Source organism: Haliotis rubra, unplaced genomic scaffold (assembly GCF_003918875.1).
Source record: "Haliotis rubra isolate DU_JTF1 unplaced genomic scaffold, ASM391887v1 Scf42, whole genome shotgun sequence".
Lineage (NCBI taxonomy): Eukaryota > Metazoa > Mollusca > Gastropoda > Lepetellida > Haliotidae > Haliotis > Haliotis rubra.
Genome location: NW_025767102.1, coordinates 84,726 through 103,805, shown reverse-complemented (window position 1 = coordinate 103,805; position 19,080 = coordinate 84,726). Strand labels below are relative to the sequence as shown.

General features: G+C 41.6%; 2 protein-coding genes and 1 long non-coding RNA gene across 3 annotated transcripts; all 3 read left to right on the top strand.

The window, feature by feature from the left end:
* Positions 1-1,535: 1,535 nt before the first annotated feature.
* Positions 1,536-1,982, top strand: LOC124288564. The gene is made up of 2 exons (XR_006901473.1): positions 1,536-1,591; positions 1,838-1,982. It is a non-coding gene; the product is annotated as an uncharacterized LOC124288564 (long non-coding RNA).
* A 2,790-nt stretch (positions 1,983-4,772) lies between these two features.
* On the top strand, positions 4,773-8,561 carry LOC124288561. Its single transcript, XM_046725115.1, has 3 exons — positions 4,773-4,857; positions 5,331-6,814; positions 7,485-8,561. Exons 2-3 carry the CDS (start codon positions 5,404-5,406, stop codon positions 8,522-8,524), a joined length of 2,451 nt encoding a protein of 816 aa, XP_046581071.1. The 5' UTR covers positions 4,773-4,857; positions 5,331-5,403; the 3' UTR covers positions 8,525-8,561.
* LOC124288563 lies at positions 8,561-18,737 on the top strand. Its single transcript, XM_046725117.1, has 3 exons — positions 8,561-8,888; positions 9,988-10,111; positions 17,804-18,737. The coding sequence occupies exons 1-3, from the start codon at positions 8,758-8,760 to the stop codon at positions 18,494-18,496; spliced, it is 948 nt and encodes a 315-aa protein (XP_046581073.1). The 5' UTR covers positions 8,561-8,757; the 3' UTR covers positions 18,497-18,737.
* Positions 18,738-19,080: the final 343 nt, after the last annotated feature.

Sequence of the window (19,080 nt, the reverse complement as noted above, 5' to 3'; positions counted from 1 at the left end):
ATGAGTGAAAAATATATATAAAATTACAATCTTAAATTCTCAATAATTTCTGGTTGTACTGTATAATTTAAAATATAGGGAATTGATAGTACAAAACAGGTTATGGTTATGTGTGGTGTGATCACAATGTTTAGTCCCATGCTAGTTTCATCATATCATTTACACAAAGAATGAAAGATATATATTTTCAATCTTGGTCGGAATCATTACTTCTATCAACAAATTGTTGATATTATAATCAGTGGAAATCGGATATACGTTTGGAAGTCTTTTGAGCAAAAATCGACGTAAACAAAGTTTCGTATAGCTCTCTCTCGGTTTCGTTGCTCTTCCCACGAAGTATTTATTGAAACTGGCAGGCATACAAAGAGAAAACAGATATGTCAATTGTGTAATATGAATACTGTTGAGGATGAATTACATTTCCTTCTAATCCGTCCAGTTTATATACGACTCTACGAACGAAATACCTAAATCCATACTATTATAAGCATCCACGTGTAAGAAAATTAATTTCATTGTTAACAGATACCACCATTATTATTACAGAATCTGGCAATGTATATCTATTTCGCTATGAGTTTAAGAAAAAGGATTGTTATAGAAAAGAATTTGTAAATGACCTCTAACTACTCATGTAAACTTTATAGACCATTCTTAGCCAATATGCATGACCTCGAGGTCAAATCGAAAGCGTGGCTTAAATAGGTTGACCCAACCTTGAAAATGGCGACCTCGAAAAGGAAAGATTACTGCTTTGTGCCTTTGCGTTGGAGTGATGCCCGTAAGGATTTTACGGTATCTTTTCACCATATTCCAAAGAATAAGATCAGAAGAAGGCAGTGGTTGACGAAAATACGGAGAGATCCTGGAAAATGATTCATAGTAAGTACAAAATAATTACGACACATGGCATAGTCTAGATCTGCCGTGTAATGTACAAACTGTTCACTTTGCAAGGTTTTAATATCAGGGGCACATGTACAATGTGAATGTCACACACACACAGACACATTCAAACCTCTGCCCCACCCCCCCACACACACATTGTCATGTTCAAAATCAGTGATCACCCCCCTAGTTCATATGTACACAATTGACCCCTCCCCCTGCCTCCCAAAACAAACTGGAAGACACCCCAACCCCCACAAACACCGCACCTAAAATCATCATCACCCCCCTAGTCATAAATTATGAACGGTCCAATATATTAAAAAGAATTAAGCATATGGACATGTGCAGACACTCTTGTCATGATGGCAAGGGAATTTGTTTTGCAAATATTCTGTATCCGTGAAATTAGATTGGCTGCAAATCAAAGTAACATTTCAAGTACATATACATTTGTATATGCCGGACATACACATGCTGTTAAAATAATCTTAAATATGTATCTACTTTCAAAATTACTGCATACTGACCAGTACTTCAGGGATACAGGACATATTACTGGACAATCTAATTACACCAACTGAAATATATTTAGTGTTTAAATATACATTTCAGATGCTGCTAATTAAGAGTCAGAGAGCATGTCACCAGCTCAGGAACCTCCCATAAGGAATCTACCACAGTCACCATCTCAGATACAGTAAGAATGTCAGATCGTATTACGTATATTTTGCCAACTGACATGGTTTTAAAGAATTTAATACAACTGAACTTTGACCTATATTCTATGTTATTTACATATAAAAATATTGATTGCCCATACTGTCTAAAATGTGAAATGATGTTAGCCTTTATTCCTTGATGTATATTTGTAATTCCAGAGATATATTTATAGATTGTGTGGTCGAAGAGATAATACTGATGCTTTACAATGCTTATATTACAGTGAAGCAGAGAGTGATACAGCAGCCACTGACCCCAGTCCAACATAGAATAACTCCAGTAAAACTTACATGAACAGGGGGGGCAACTCAAGGAAAAGGTTGACAAAATAGAAAAATTGAACAGAAAACTTGAACTTGAAAAGTTTGGAGTTTGTAAATTCATGTATGATGATAAAAATTGATTGAAAATTTTACAGTATTCCATCATTTCAAACATTGGCACTGATTAGCTTGAACTTTTTCATTTGTTGAATATCTTTCCAGGTTTTGTGAAGTACCTTGCCCAAACAGCACAAAAATTGACAGACATGAATGTAAATGAAATTGTTTGGTGCTTTTGTGTTGTGTAAATGATGGATGAAAAAAGAGACAGCTGTAATACATACACATTGATGGATTTAACTGAATAATAAAAAGGTTTTTCATAATGGCATAGTTGTAAATGTAACTCATTTGCTGCTGTTTAATTAATAATTGATGAAAAAGAATGTATTTCATCCTGTTTGAAAAGAGTTAGTTGGGAATCAGAAAAAAAACATCATTCATAGGTAAGAGATTATGATAATGTGTAAGGGGAGAAAACTATGATAAATTATGCATTGATCCAGCTGTAATTGTTGCCATTTATGTCAGACTAATCTAAAAGGATACTTCTATCAACATAAATATTGCACCCAATATATTTTCAATTTGCATCCTCTGAAAATTTTATTGTTATTCATCAGTATTACAGTTGGAAGCTATTGTGAATGTGTCTATTGTTATTGGACTTTTAAGACACCATTTCAAAATAAATTATTATTAACTGCACTCCAGGTGTTCGTTATTTATTTGGGTTAATTGTTTGCTGTAGTGTGAATCCTGTTATGTTAACAGGAAATTGGTTCAAATATTCCCCATGCAGGTACCACTTGTCCATTTAGGTAAAATAATTATTCACCTCCAAATCAGTCAAGAAAAAACTTGAAAAAAATCATCCAGTTTTGTCTTGCACATTGTGTCCCACTCATGTTGATTGAAATAAATAGTTTCTACATGATGATGTGGCGATTCGTTTTTCCTCTGCGATTGTAACATGCAGCTACGCGCACATCGCCATCACCACTAGTCCTGTACAACTGTAAATAAATGCGTGAATAAATACCCAATATCTATAAAACAGAGTCGATAGGACAAAACATTTTAAACAGAAAAAATACCAAACAAATAATTTCATCACATGAATAATACAAACAAATTTGTTTGGTCCAGATCCACTCGAGGAGAGCTATCTTGATCTACATATATTACTTATAATTTCGATTATCCAGCTCAAGAATTAACAACACTACTCCCATGTGGAAGTGGATGATTTGAATCCAGGTCAGGAAATACGTTGAGTCTTTTGCTTTGTTCATATGTTGATAAAGTAAACGTAATTGACTTCCCTTGGTAATATTTCCACTATTGTGACTTTAGAGTAGCTTCCCTTCATAAATGCTGCGCAACACGGTAAACGTTACCTAGACATCTAGGTCATATGACTTATCGTGATGTGTCGTGGTGTACAGTAATTATTCACCCTTCAATCCGTGGATATGCTACAGAAACATTTGTGTAGCCCTTTTCCATTTCTCTGCGATTTCCCTGAACTACTGGACAGTTTCGTAATGTACCGTTCAAGGGAAATTTGAAACCAGGAAGTAAACATTGAGATTTGTCGCCATTATGCGATTGTGTCCTTGCCCCATTTAGCCTCGTTTTGGTACAGATATGAATATTCATGAGGCCTCATTAAGAATGGTCAATATGTACTACAGGTCTGTGGCCTTTTTTAAGTACTGAATAAAGATTGGCGGCGATAGTCTGTAAATTTCACTGGAATTTAGCCATATATTTTTTTCATTTCATGTCCGTTACAATTAAGTCTCATTCATTTTTGTACACTACAAAAAAGTGCAATCGTTAGTTCCTCAATCAAAATGTGTATAGTAATATTTCATAGTACCCTGGTTGGAGCCGAGCATGACATGCACCAACTCTCTTTTCCACTAACTGATGACAGATGATCTTCAATTAAGAACTGCTTAAAGGCAGTTATGTTAAAATGTTAAAAAGTATTCTGCGTAACTTTCAATGTCATGTTTTGGGAAGCAATTATTGCATTGTGAAGGCTTAAAACGTGTTATGCTCGCACTAAGGGACCCCCATAATTTATGGCTGGGGTGGGGGTGGGGAGAGAGAATGATGATTTCAAGGGGGTCACCAATTTTGTTCTGTGGAGCTAGGGGTCAGCAATTTTGTACATAAAAATGTGTAAAATTATGCTTAGAAACTATGGGAAGGGGAAGGGGGTCATTGACTTTGTGAATGACGTGCAGGGGGGTCACTTATTTTGTACATACATTTTAGGGGGGTTGGGGGTGTCATTCACATTGTACATGCTTCTCCACAAAAATCATCATCACACCCCCTAGCCATTAATTATGAACGGTCCCTAACTCGTACTCTGAGCCCAAACTGAAGAATGTAAAAATTATTCCCTCTGTTCCGGTTGGACTACGTGAGGATTCGGGTGGCGGTTCAACAGTGAGAAATACCTTGACACAGTTTCAATTGATTAATGGATGCAGTATACTGACAGGCGACCAGTAGTTGTGGGTAATGTCTAAAACACCAGTCAGGGAAACGACTAAATTTACCAAGTCTTTCTGTATAACTCGATTTGGGGTCGGACCACAAAAGTCGCATCCACAGGACTACTTACGGATGTTCAATACAACTAAATGTTCTAAAAAAATACACGATAGACAGAAACATGTCACTTCGGCTTCTCTATAATAGCTACAGAATTCCGATCTCCGTGCCCATACTTTCAGCAGTGAATCGTGCACAGATCTTGCAGCTGTTCAGCTCAGTGCCGTTTTGACCCCGTACCGCTATCGCGCGAGTGCTATCAACGGGAGATAATTCTGCACTCAGAGAGAAGTTCGATGTGCAAAGCCTCGAACTTTTCATTATTTTGCAAAGAAATCCATTAACGGTATGTGGTTCTGTCTTCGCGTTCGTATTGTTACTGAAAACTAGCTATTGATGTACACGGGATTTACATCGAGACAGACTCAGTAAATGATTTATTCGATGACGGATAAAGATAGGCCTGTCAGCCATGTTTGTTAGATCACGCTTTCATAGAGCGATGTGCGACAGCATGTCTTATTTTAAATAGGAAAGATTTCCTCCCGTAACCCCCGTTTTTTTAAAAATAATTCTATGCCTTGCCCCAACCCAGTTTACACTTTGACATTTGAAGCGGGCGTTAAGGGCAAATACCAAATACAGTCTGTGATGCCCATTTCTTGTTTCCCTTGCCATGATTTTGCTGGAATATTGCTAAAAGTAACGTAAAAGTACTAAAACCCAACTCAGTCATGCACTAATTATATCTAAAAAATCCCAGCTACTCTACCCCCAATTACCAGCCCCTATATAATTAGTTGTCTTCTGTTCTTTCAGGTGCTAGTGAGCACCAAGATCACACATTTATTCAAGGTCCTAGTATCAGTTTGGGAAGGAGAAGGTGGACAAAATGAGCTCCAACCTTTGGGATGATGCTGAAGACAACCAATCACAGTTCTCAAGGTCAGACAGGTATTCTAGGTCAAGGTTTCAGCATGACAGCAGGGGGACAGGATATTTTGACAGGACGAGCCAACAGACAAGTGGCAAAATGTGGGGTGATGCTGACCAAAACCCATCACAGTTCTCCCCTGGCAGCAGAACAATGTCTGACAGAATGCACGGATACGGACGAGGATCAAACTATGATTTCCAGCAGGAGTCTTGGACAGATACTACTTCACACACTAGGGGTGGTCTCAGGCCTTCCTTCAGAGATGAGTCATTTGAGAAGGAGCAACGTATAGATTACTTTGGTACCCAAAGCAGAGGCCCAACAGGCATGGAAAGTGAGATAACTTGGACAAGGGGGAATTCCAGGAGTGGCCTGGAGATGGACAGGTTGACCAATACATCAATGGACACAGTCAGCAGATTTGGCATGGAATTAACAGGTCAAACTTCAACTCCTAATGTTGAAAAAGATCTAAGCAGATTCTTAAGCAAACGTAGTAACACATCAAATCCAATGGAAATTGGGAGTAAGAGATTGGATACCTTTGAAGGCGGCAGAAAACCTACAAACCCGAGTGAGCCTGAATTTAACAGTAACAGAACTAGAGGTCCTTATTATCAGCCCAGAAATGAAACCAGAACTGAATGGTCTCATGAAAGTCATAGAGGTCAGTCTGCAGAACCGTTTAGGGAATCTGAACACTTCAAATCTGAGATGTCGAGACGTACTCCAGCTTTACAAGGAATGCAACAGGGTCGGGACAGTTCTGTACTTGATACAGGAGTAATGCAGGAGTTAAGAATGAGAATGGCTGCCGAGAGGCAGCATCATGGAGAAAATGCAGTGGACATGAACAAGGTCATGAAAGTCATGAAAATTGTGGACCAGTTTTCTGAAGAACATAGGCAAGATCTGTCTCAGTCGATAAGTGCAATAACAAGAGGCTCTTATGGAAAGGAAGCACCTGGTCCTCCTCAAGAATCACGAGGTTTGAAAAGAGGTGGCAGCATGCATGGCTTCAGAGACGATAGCAGCTTCAAGAGAGGAAGGATGGAAGGCTTTACAGACAGACCTAGACCCAGCAGCTATCAGCAAACTGAAACACTGAGAAGACCGCAGTCCAGTATTCAACCTAGACCCAGCAGCTATCGGCAAACTGAAACACTGAGAAGACCGCATTCCGGTACTCAACCTAGACCCAGCAGCTATCAGCAAACAGAAACTCCAAGAAGACCGCAGTCCGGTATTCAACCTAGACCCAGCAGCTATCACCGAACTGAAACACCGAGAAGACCGCAGTCCAGTTTTCAGCCAAAAGAAAAACCAGTCCCTTTACTGAGTTTGGACTTAGGTATTCCAGATCAGGGTAAGTCTCTTCCGACCAGTGGAACAGCTGGTCAAGTGAAACATTTCTTCTTTTAATTTGGCCCAAGACCCTTCCTAGTACCTTAAGTCTATGCTATACAGGCCAAAGTTCAGAATTGGAAGTGAAAGACAAGTCGTCTTGATCATAACACTAAAGTTTAAGATTTTGATGATTCCTTGTTCAAATAGCATAGACGGCCTCAAGGACATTGGGTCCCTTGGTTTTGTACACTGCATTCTGAAGTACCACCTGGTTGCATAAGCTAATTGTTGAGCATGATATCATGACATCAACATATTCAGTTATGACTTAAAAAGGGTAGAGTTGGTACTGTGCATGTGAGACGGGTGTCAATGTAAAAAGTGTTAATGGTATGACAGTGGGCAACACTATAAAGCTGGTGTTAGTGTGGACTAGTAATAGTAAGTTGACACAAGTGCATCCCTTGAACATGTGCTGGGGTGGGGTGGCCAAGTGGTTAAAGCTTTGGCTCGTCAGGCCGAAGCCCTGGGTTTCGATTTCCCACATTGGTACAGTGTGTGAAGTCCATTTCTGGTGTCCCCTGCCGTGATGTTGCTGGAGTATTGCTAAAAGCGGCGTAAAACTAAACTCACTCACTTAAACATATTCTCACTGTACTATTGATTGAACACAAATGTTTACATTACAGGTTCACCATCGGCGCCTCAAATATTTGAGTCGAAGCTGACGAGACTTATTGCTGATATCAGGAACTACAGGGAAACTGAAGACCATGTAAATGACATTCACACTCTAGACATTTTCATGTCTAAGTGTAAATTGAAGAGTGATTACAAACAGGATTCGCTAGGGAGAATAGGGAAAAAACTCGTATTTACTGGAAGCTTACAGATTAATAATGTCTTCCTTGCCAGGAGTGCGGGTATATCAAAGAAGGAAGTGAAACATGCATGTTATGAGAAAGCCATAGCAGTCCTAATGACTAATCCAGTGTCTGAAATATTGAAATTTGAGGATGAGGGGGTGGAGAAATTGAGGATGAAATTGCTTGCTGACGAAGAGGAGAAAAAGGCTAAAGAAGTGGTTGTTGCAGCTGCAGCAGCCCCACCTCCTCTCACATTTCGTGAAAAATTGGAGAAGTTGATCGATTCTCTGAACAGTTTTGAGAAAAGAGCTGAGACACCAATAATCCAATTAAATAATGCAAATGTATCTACAAGCCTTATCTTTCATCGGGAATACAAGGAAGAAACAATTCATCTTTGGGGGACTTTCTGTCTTGTCAAAGGACTTCTTATGCTTGACGGACATCTGATTGCTACAGCAGTTGGGAGAGCATGTAAACGAGTCAAATACAAAACATACGCCAAAGGAGTTGAATTTCTCAGGAACAGTCCAATGTCTGTTGTTCTGGAGGGTGTCCCAGCTGATGATGACTATACCAACCTCTCGGCACATGACGTTCTGTCACACCGACATGTCAGTCTTCCAGACCATCAGACGGAGCAGAAGATGGGCAGAATGATCAGTGAGGTGAAGAATATTGTAGCCTCCAAACAGCCCCCAAGCAACACACTCCAGATTACTTGCAAAAATAACCATCTCCTCCTGACTTGCCTTTTCAAAAAAAGAACAAGAGGCGCGCTGAGCAGTTTACTGAATGTGATCTTTACATTGACTGCATCTACATCTGCAGTGGTGAAGGCTACAAATATGCTGATGCAGTGAAGCGGGCCAATGAGGAAGCAGTAAGAGTGCTTTGCAACAGTTCATCTGACCTCATCTTCAACGACTTCAAACAGATAACAACTCAAGATGTGCACAATGTGGCAGAAGTTTGTGAATTTTGGGAAGGGAAGAAGACAAAGACATTTTTCTGGTCAAACTGTGCGAAAATTCAGCTATTGAAGAGAAAAATACTGTATAAGTCAGATCCCGAGTTTGTAAGGGATTGGGAACGCATGCCTGTCATGGAACAGGACATGTTTTCATCAGATAGGTTGAACAAGGCATATGAAATACTTCTGCACACTGCAACCAAAAGCTTTGTAACAATGTTTGGAAAGGGCACAACTGAAGGCAATGTTCTGAAGTAAGTAGACCGTGTTGTGAAATCATGATAATACAGTGAAACCAAGCATTGTTTCAGCAGTTAAAGCAAAGCTGGAACTGTCAGCAATTTTTAAAAAAAATCTTTTGGGACAAAATATTTACTAGGTGCATGACCCTTTGACTCATGGTAACCCTCATCCTCTGGTACTGCTAAACTGATGAGGCTGAAATTTGACATGTATCCGATGTTGGGTCTTTCTTACAGAGACACCTTATCTTGTTCAAATCAAAGTGAATTGATTATATGTCATTGGTGTTAAAAGTATGTAATAACTCAAATAATATATTGTGATACATGGTTCAGAATCTTATTCTTTCAAACTACTAGGCTTACACTTTGTGTCAATATCATGATCTTTTGAAGATGGCATCAATAATAGTCCTCAGTACAGATGTTCTTGACATTTTGCAAACATACTGTCTTGATCTCTTTGGGCAAATGTTTCTTAAACGCCGCCAGAAAAGGTTGACATGGTTGAAGTGTCATCAATTTATTACCTCACATGTGAGGCCAGCTTCAGCACATTGTGGCTTTATTTCTGTATATTTATAAGATACAGTAGGAAATAATTTAGAAAGCGTAGCAGATACGCACCATAGCAATGGTGTACGGTCTTAGAATCATTTACAGACATATTTATCTTAAAAAGTATTGTTTTATTGTTTATTGACCTGTTTACACAAGAGTAGCAATGTTGTGGTGCATGAAATGAAACACAAGATTACTGATATGCCATTAATTTCCATTCAGTACTCTAAATGTACTCTTAAGGTTTTCCAGTACTCCTACATTGGATAAATAAGGAGTACGTACTCCTGATCATGAAAAATTATCTGGAGCCCAGTTATCTACCAAAAACTTGGATTCCGAACCAAAAATATTTTTGGAACATACCTATAGACAAATTTGGATGCATCTATCAAACCCATGAAGATATGGGTTAGAATTGGTTGTCAGGTTGTTTTAAGAGGCATTTCATAGGAGGTGAAGAATGTAGATGCTTATGATGTCACTGCCACTACCTCCCCTTTAAGCTTCTTTCACTCACCAAGCTGACTATCTGCTGAATTTGTTTTAGGTGTGAGTTGTTCCTGCAAGGTGAGAAGCTGGCAGAGGCCACTGGGAAGAGCAATCTTGAAGCCTCAGCAAAGGCAGCTGCCAAAATCCTCTTCAAGTTGTACCAGCATCAACCCGTGATCAAGGTATACAGAATTTAGATGTCCAACAAAGTATATGGATGAACGTCACTTTTCATCCTGTTATGAAATTTTAAGAGAATATATTTTGTTGTCTGTAATCCCATATTCTATGCCTTTCACCTCACTTGTCTTTAATTTCACCTCAGCTTTTGTCCCCATCTTGGCATTTGAAGTCTGTTAAGTCTGTTAGACTACACTATGGATAAACAAAATATTCTTGACTAGTTTCTCTCCTGCAAAAATGCTGTGAAAAATATTTGAATGGATCACTGAAAAGGCAAAACCCGTGAAGATCCGGGTTAGAATTCATCTTCAGTACCCCATGCTTGTCGTAAGAGGCGACTAACGGGATCGGATGGTCAGGCTCGCTGGCTTGGTTGACACATGTCATCAGTTCCCAATTGCGCAGATCGGTGCTCATCTTGTTGATCAGTGGATTGTCTGGTCCAGACTCAATTATTTACCGACTGCCGCCTTATACAGGGGTGGAAATAACTTTAAAATTGTTAGTGTACTCCGGTACAGTGGCACATGTAAAATCACTTGCCCTGATAATTTTTCCACTATACCGGCCGTTTTCTTGTTGATTTTTAAAATAAACAACATAATTAGCGTTGGAAAGTCAGCTGGACACCGGTACAGTGTGATATACAAATTTGTTTGCCCAACAGAAAAAATCCTTGGACTCGGACGTCGGGCAATGGGTTATTTCCACCCCTGATATAGCTGGAATATTGCTGAGTGTGGCGTAAAACTGAACTCACTCACTCACTTACTTACTCACCTACCCAGCCTACCGCTAATGACAGTATGAATTGCTAAGGTGCACTAAAAATTGCCTAATTTCTGTAAATTGAAGACAATACTAACATTCATATGTACCCAATTTTGGACAATATTATGATAAATTGTTCCTTATCCTGACTCATGTATTATTGCTTGTCTCCTTCCTTTTGCGAACGTTAGTGGAACACTTGTATCTCCTTTTTGAAGCTCCCTTTCAAAAGAGCAGACGTAAAATCACTACTCACCATGAGTTATGTCCCTCTGGTTTTGGCGGGAAAACAGCGCCACCTGTCTTCCCACGCTTCACTCTCTCCTTCTTCGCCCTAGTGGACGGTTGGGAGAGTGCCTGTGTCTCCAATACGGCACTATATCCTTTGATTAATTAGTTATTTCCCTATAAGATACCTTTATAAGGCTTTAGGGAGTATCCTTCTACAACATGGTTTGAAATTTATTTGTAATTTGACTGTTTATTCACGTTTTTTACGTGATTGTTCAGTTGTTTACATTTCATGAAAACCTGTTTTCGTTGTAGGTTTAGGTTATCTGCTGCAGACCTGCATTTACTGTGCCCCAGCTGCACAACAATATGCACTTCCAGCTCTCGCTGTAACTTATGTCAGCAATTAACACAAATTCAATTTAATAATTATTATTTCTCTGTACTTAGGCGTGCTAAGGATAAATCCCGTCGACTTTTACAAGTCATGGATAAACCGGCTGAGTCCCTCAAGAGCTGTCCATTGTTGTCCGACGACATACTTCCATCCAGTGACCTGCCGGAGGCGTCCTCTGAAGATGGGCGTGGGATGTTGTCCGCCATTACATCGAAGAAAAGGTCTTCTACTTCGGACAATTCCTCAACCCAGACGAAGAAGAAGAGGCCATCTTCAATGCAGAAAAAGCCTCACACCCCTAAGACTTCAAGCAGTTCTACGGGGAGTTCTTCGCAGATTACGAGGACCTTTGCGGCCGAAATCGTCCCGATGGAAGAGAGAGGACTTTATGATGAACCGCTGCTGATCATCCCAGAGATGCATCATAAGAAAAGGAAGCAGGCCTCAGCAACGGTAACGTGAGCAGCACTATCTACGGAGTCCGAGTCTACACTGACAGCAGAGATCCATGAGGCACAGAGATCCCTGGACCATATCGCTACCATCTCAGATACGACATCTCTACAATCGTCGCAGGCATTCAACCCTGGGGCCTTCATGCAGCAATTGTCTCAACAGATGATGGAGATGATGGAGAAGCGCTTCGCGCAGGAAAGAGCCTCACATGATGGACAGCCAGGCGGCTCTCATGCTCAAGTCATCAACCTCAGAGAGGATCCAGACCTGCACGAACGACCCTACACTGATGATATATCTGAGAGGCCCACCAGACAATCTAGCTCCAAGACTAAGAGCAGATCTACGCTACATGACATCAGCAAACCTGCGCACAGGACGGCACGCTCTTCAGAACCAATGAGATCGTCATCAGATGATGAGGCTAATAAAGAACCTTCACGCAGGCTACCCACTTCACAGAGAAGGAAACCTACACCACCTAGAAGGTCGAGAGAGACGTCTCGGGACTCAGACCCTCAACAGAATCTCTCACCTGCGCGAAGGTCATCTGTAATATCGTCAACAGCGTCAACAAGATCGTCAGGAAGGCAATCCAGGACTAAAAAAAGACGCTCACCTACACGCAGGTCGCCTTACAGATCGCCTCCTAGAACTACACGTAGTTCAACATGCTCATCCCCACGCAGATCTCCACGCAGATCCCCAACAAAGGATGGTCAACGATCTTATAGTGAACATGATACAGAGGACGATGGCGGGATCATATTTTCGGACTCAGAGATAAAATATTGGATGGCTAATGGACTGGACCTAGCGTCACCCTCTAAGGAAGAGAATGAAGCACTCACGTACCTAATGAAGGACGATGATGACACAATCACTCTACCTCCAATTGATCCCATCTCGGAAGTACCAGAGGATTTAGATGCAGCCTTCAGGAAGGCAACGAAGTTCCAGGCTCCTAATATCCCACAGTTCAACGCAAAGAAGTTCTCACTACACAACATGGACCCCTTGATGAAGGCGCAAGAAATAGATGAGAACTATAAAATCATCAACGACTCCCGGACCAAATCTTACAAGATTGAGGACAAAAAGCTGGCACAGATAGACACTATGACCAGAAGGATGTTCTTCGGACTTAACAGATCCAGGGCAGTTAATGAGGCGCTCGTCACCAACTCTACTGCAGAGGAAGACCGGATGATTTATTCTGCCCTACTAACGCAGAAAAAGGACCACCAATTTATGTCGGAGCATCTATCATCCATATCAGCAGCGTTGACGCTAGCTAGAAGACAAGGACTATTGTCGCCATGCAACTGGAGCGAACGCTTCACTAAGACGCTGTACAAAGCTCCATGGTCTAAAACATCCATCTTCGCAGGGGAGATTGACGAGGTCGCCAAGGAAGTCACGAAGGAATCTAGGGAGGTCTTGATGATCAAGTCCATTGATACACTAGCCAGTGTCATAAGGCAGACGTCCCAACGCTACTCGGGCAAATCCAAATTTGCAGGCATCCAGAAAGCAAGAGAAAAGAAAATGGGGACTTCCAAAGGAGGAAAGGACTCTTTTCGTTGCCCAGCCGGCGACTATAGAGGACGATCCGGACGAGGCAGGGCACCCAGAGGCTATAGACGATGAAAGACGGGTTCGGAACGACTGGAGTCTTCCACCCCCAGCCGTTCCTGTTCAACCTTCCCGAGTGGGTGGACGTCTACAACACTACTGGGAGAACTGGGGAATTCTTCAAGATCCTTTTGTATCCAACATCCTAAGAGACGGATATCACATACAACTACAAGCAACCCCTCCACTAACAAACGCACCACAGAGGTTCAACTTTGCAACCCATCGGACAGAGAGGCTACAAGAAGCGGTCACATCTCTACTAGAGAAGGACGCCATAGAAGTGATAAACCAGGACCAGATCTCACCAGGATTCTACTCCCCAGTTTTCCTCGTACCAAAGAAAAACTCCAAAGAAAAGTTCCGACTCATCTACAACATGAGGACATTCAACAGAGATTATCTATGCAAACCACAAAAGTTCAGCATGATTCATCTACCACAACTACTACATCTCGTCCGTGCGTTGGACCACATGGCCAGCATAGATCTACAGGACGCATACCTGCATATTCCTATACATCCGGAATCAAGGAAGTACCTGAGATTCGTACTAGACGGACGACACTACCAATGGAAAGTCCTGCGAATTGGAATATCATCGGCCCCCTGGTTGTTTACAAGAGTGACGAAGCCCTTAGTCACATACCTACATCATCGAGGTCTACGCAGTGCGTTTTACCTAGACGACGGGATTCAAGCTCATCAAGATCCCAATCATCTCAGACTACAGCTGGACTTCACCATCAGGCTTCTCACACAACTAGGATGGCTAGTGAATCTCCTCAAGTCGGAACTAGAGCCTACACAGGACCTGCAGTTCCTAGGAATTCGGCTCATCACAACAGAAAACCGCATAGCAGTACCAGAGGACCGTTGGCTAAGATACAACAGATGGTATCGCAAGCTCTACTCTCTCCGTGGCCAATACGACAGTGGCAGAGCCTGTTGGGTCTCCTCACATCAGCACAGGATATGACGCGCAGAGGGAGATTACAACTACACCCACTACAGGTCTTCGTGAATGTACATCTGGACGATCCGGACCCCTTCGGACAGACTAAAACCATATCTACTATGGTGGACTCAGAGATCGAATGTTTGCGGAGGCACCTACTTAGCAGAGCCGGAGTGCAAGACGCGTCTGTATGTGGACGCATCGCTCCAAGGTTGGGGAGCACACCTCGACAACGAAGTGTCAGCTGGGAAATGGACAATAGACGAGAAAGATCTGCACATCAACATGCTGGAAATGAAATCAGTGATAAACGCCATACTCCACTGGACCAGCATTTTAAAGAATGCTCATCTAACGGTACACACGGACAACTCCTTAAACAGACAAGGATCAACAAGGTCGGCGAACCTTCTGAACCTCTGCTTTCAACTGTTCAGCATAATAGACAATCTGAACATCCACATAAAAGCATGCCACATCCCAGGAGCCAAGAATGTGATAGCAGACGCACTATCTCGGCCAACTCAGCCATCCCCAACAAAATGGATGCTACATCCAGAGATCTTCAAACAGATCATACAAGAGATAGGAGCGCCACTAATAGACCTATTTGCCACAAGATTCAACAATCAACTGGTAACATTCGTCTCTCCAATACCAGATCCAAGAGCATGGGCAACAGATGCTCTAAGCTTCTCCTGGGAAGGACTAAACGCTTACGCGTTCCCACCACCAGCTCTAATACCGAAAGTGTTGCAGAAAATCATACAGACGAAGAACCTGCAACTGATTTTGGTCGCGCCTTACTGGCCAGCGAGAATATGGTTCCCCATTCTTATACAAGAACTAGGACCGCCTCAAGTGCAACTACCAGAGTGACGAACTTGCTAGTACATCCACACACAAAGCAAGCACACGGCAACCCACAGGTGTTCCGGCTACACGCGTGGAGCGCATCAAGGCGTGCTTGAAAAGGAGAGGATATTCCGCCAGAGCAGCGAAAGCAGTCATGCTAGCCTTACGCAAGTCAACACGCAACTTGTGCGACAACAAGTGGCGAAGCTTTGAGGCCTACGCCTTGAAAACCGGCTTCACAACCATAAAAGCGACACACCCTCAAGTGGCGGACTATCTTTGTCACCTAAGACAAACGAAGCGGTTGAAAGGGTCAACACTCTCAACATACCTAGCGGCATTGAGCTCAGTTATCACTATGAGGACGAGTGTAAAACTGACTAAGGTACCAGAGTTACTGGCCTTACCACGCTCTTTTAAACTGGAGGACCAACAACAGAGATTTAAAGCTCCGGCATGGGACCTCAACATAGTTCTACGGCATCTCACCAGTGACGCTTACGAACCATTAGATAGGACATCTTTTGAGTTCTTGACGCAGAAAACTCTATTCCTGATCGCCTTAGCAACAGCAGCAAGGATGTCGGAAATACATGCTCTAGACTTTGAGAGGACACGATTTGATCTAAAATCGAAACATTGTCCATATGGGACTGAGATGGGACTTTATAGCAAAGAATCAACTGCCAGGTCAACCGACAGACAATTCCACATCCAAGCACTATCATCAGTCCTTGGGCCACAGGATACACAGGACCTATCCTTATGCCCAGTAAGAGCATTGAAAGTCTACCTACAAAGGTGTAGAACCAGGAGACGAAAATTCAAGCGTCTTTTCATCCCTATATCGGCAGCGACACAGACGGAGATCTCTCGCACTACGATATCAATATGGATGAGAACTGTCATACTACGGGCCTACAAAGCAGCATGACTTGATCCTCCAAGAGCCTCCAATCCACATGAAATTAGAGCTCTGGGAAGCGCCAACACTCGCTCTACATGGGAATTGCTCTATCACGACGATAATGGAGGGCTGCTTCTGGAAATGGGACATGGTGTTTGCCAACCACTACCTGAGAGACATCGCCATCGAGGACGTCTCTGGCATTCACCATTTCGGCCCACTTGTTGTAGCACAACAATTGACAGTTCGACAAAGGCGCTGAGACGGAGTCTCGCCCTTTTATCACATGACTTGCAAAAGCTTACACTCAGGAGAGTTACAGCTTTAGAGTCCATATGCACGTCTAAGACAGACTAGCATGAGTGATAAGACCCAGTACTTGTAAGGACGTATCTCGTACATATAAAGGGTCGCTTCTCCACTGATGCTTGCATCAAGAGATGGAGTTGCAAAATCCACATAATAATGTTAACAGAAGCAAGGACCAAAAGTTAACAATTGTGGTCCAGAAGTGTCTTGTCCCACCACCAGATCCGACGGATTCTACAAGCAATAATACATGAGTCAGGATAAGGAAAAATATGTAATTTTCTGAGTAAAATTGATATTTTATACTTATCCTGACTCATGAGGTAAGCCCTCCCATCCTCCCCGCTAGGCACTCATGGTGAGTAGTGATTTTACGTCTGCTCTTTTGAAAGGGAGCTTCAAAAAGGAGATACAAGTGTTCCACTAACGTTCGCGAAAGGAAGGAGACAAGCAATAATACATGAGTCAGGATAAGTATAAAATATCAATTTTACTCAGAAAATTACATTTTTTTCTGCCAGATTGGAATCCAAAATAAACACTTGTGTTCATCAGCTTCAGTGAAGTTACCACTATTTCTTCCTTACTAAAAGCAAAAGTATTGATGAATTTTGTTTACCACTTTCCAAAAAGTATTGCCTTCGAGCAGAATTCACTTTTGGAGATGAGTTCGTTCTGATATTGTTCGAACTCGGGAATATATACTACCCATCAAAAGTTGACTCACTTAAAGCATTCACTATATGTTATGCATATACATATGGTTACATCGAAGATGGATTTCTCCACTAACTTGAGGGAACCAACTGCAAACCTTATGCAGATGAATTGCACGAGGATCATGCATCAAATTTCTGAAAAGCATGTGCAAATATCGTGCATGTGAACAGCTGCGTTTTGGTGTACAGTTTTCTTAAGAATTTGTCGATTTTCACTGAGTTTCATCATTTATCGAACTCATGACAATAATGTTTTGAAGTTACGAATTTGTTTTACAATACATCAGTTCATGTGCAAACAGTTCCTTTAAACAGTATGGAATATTTTGCAAAATCTAGTTTAGGACAGTTGACTGAAGTAAGTGGCTACATTTACACTAGTGAGTCTAAACTTTTGATGGGCAGTATATTTTCTGGTTTTGAAAATAGGACTAATGCAACATCTTGTTTCAGCTGCTCCCTGAGGGAGATGATTCCACGTCCTGGCACACCTACGAGTCAATCAAAGAAAAAGCAGATAAAATGAAGGCTGGGAGTGAGGACTCTGAGACAGATGACTTCATCTACATCAATGACTTTCCCCCAGTTCCAAAACAAAAGGTCCAGGAGGAACTCATGGAGGTGGATCAGGAGGATGTAGATAAGGATACCCCATCGTCAAGTCATTCAATGTCGAGTGTAAGGCGTACAGATGTTGTGGAGGATGGAGACAGTTTTGTGGGTGATAGTGACGCACCATCATCGACACTCCCAGTCAACAAATGGGTGAAAAAAGTGGTAGAGAAGATGATTGCAGAGTATGCGGGAACTGAAAATTTGGAAGAACTGATATTTGGTCCTGGGTTTCCTTTAGGAGATCAAAAGCAGATCAAGATTACTGCATCAAAGCATCGCGTTTACAGTGGTGTTAAGACAGCTACAGATAAACGAAACTATGTGTGTGTCTATCAAAAGCTTTCCCCTGAGATGACACTACAAACGCTTAGATTGAATGATGGTAAATGTGGGAGATATGCCCTCATACCCAAGGAAGAACTCCCAAAATTAGAAGATCTTGAACAGGATTCTTTTGGAATACACAGCAATCTGCATCGAAGTCATTGGAAAAGTCTTCAAAAACGCAAACAAAATGAAGGTGATGAATGAGAATTTCTGCAACACCTGCTATGTGAGAAGGGAAATGAAAGACATGCCTATGAGGTTATTCTCAAAGAGGAACTGAAGAATCACAGGCCCTAACAGCACCAAATAAATAGGACTTGTTTAAGGGATTTAAATTGATCTTGAGACAAGTTGCCATCACAGACAGTTAATTTTTTCTTATCCTGACTCATGATCTTTTGCTTATCTCCCTTTCCTTTTCGAATGGCAGTGAAACACTTGAATCCCTTGAAGTTCCCGAAGCGGACGTAAAAGTACACTCACCCACGATTTACCTTCCTTTTGCCCTTTTCCCGCGCAAGCAGTCATGTGACCAGCCTTACTTGTGACCTGTCACTCTCTCCCTTTTGCCCAAGCGGATGGTTGGGCAAGCACTGGAGTCCCTTATACGGCATTATATCTTTTTTATTTAGGTCCTATTCTTCAAAATTACGCTGTATATGGATTTGGCAATAACTACTATGTATTATATGTAACATTTTTGTAAAAATTATTTATATTTCTGTCTTTATTTCATCGTTATGTAACATTGTTTACATTTCATGAAATCTTGCAGTGTTTGCAGGCAC

Bases quoted from the DNA above. Each gene is read 5' to 3' on its own strand.
- LOC124288561 (XM_046725115.1), top strand. From the start codon at position 5,404: ATGAGCTCCAACCTTTGGGATGATGCTGAAGACAACCAATCACAGTTC. The intron at 6,815-7,484 runs GTAAGTCTCTTC...TTTACATTACAG, and splicing joins CTTAGGTATTCCAGATCAGG to GTTCACCATCGGCGCCTCAA.
- LOC124288563 (XM_046725117.1), top strand. From the start codon at position 8,758: ATGCCTGTCATGGAACAGGACATGTTTTCATCAGATAGGTTGAACAAG. The intron at 8,889-9,987 runs GTAAGTAGACCG...AATTTGTTTTAG, and splicing joins ACTGAAGGCAATGTTCTGAA to GTGTGAGTTGTTCCTGCAAG. The intron at 10,112-17,803 runs GTATACAGAATT...ATCTTGTTTCAG, and splicing joins AGCATCAACCCGTGATCAAG to CTGCTCCCTGAGGGAGATGA.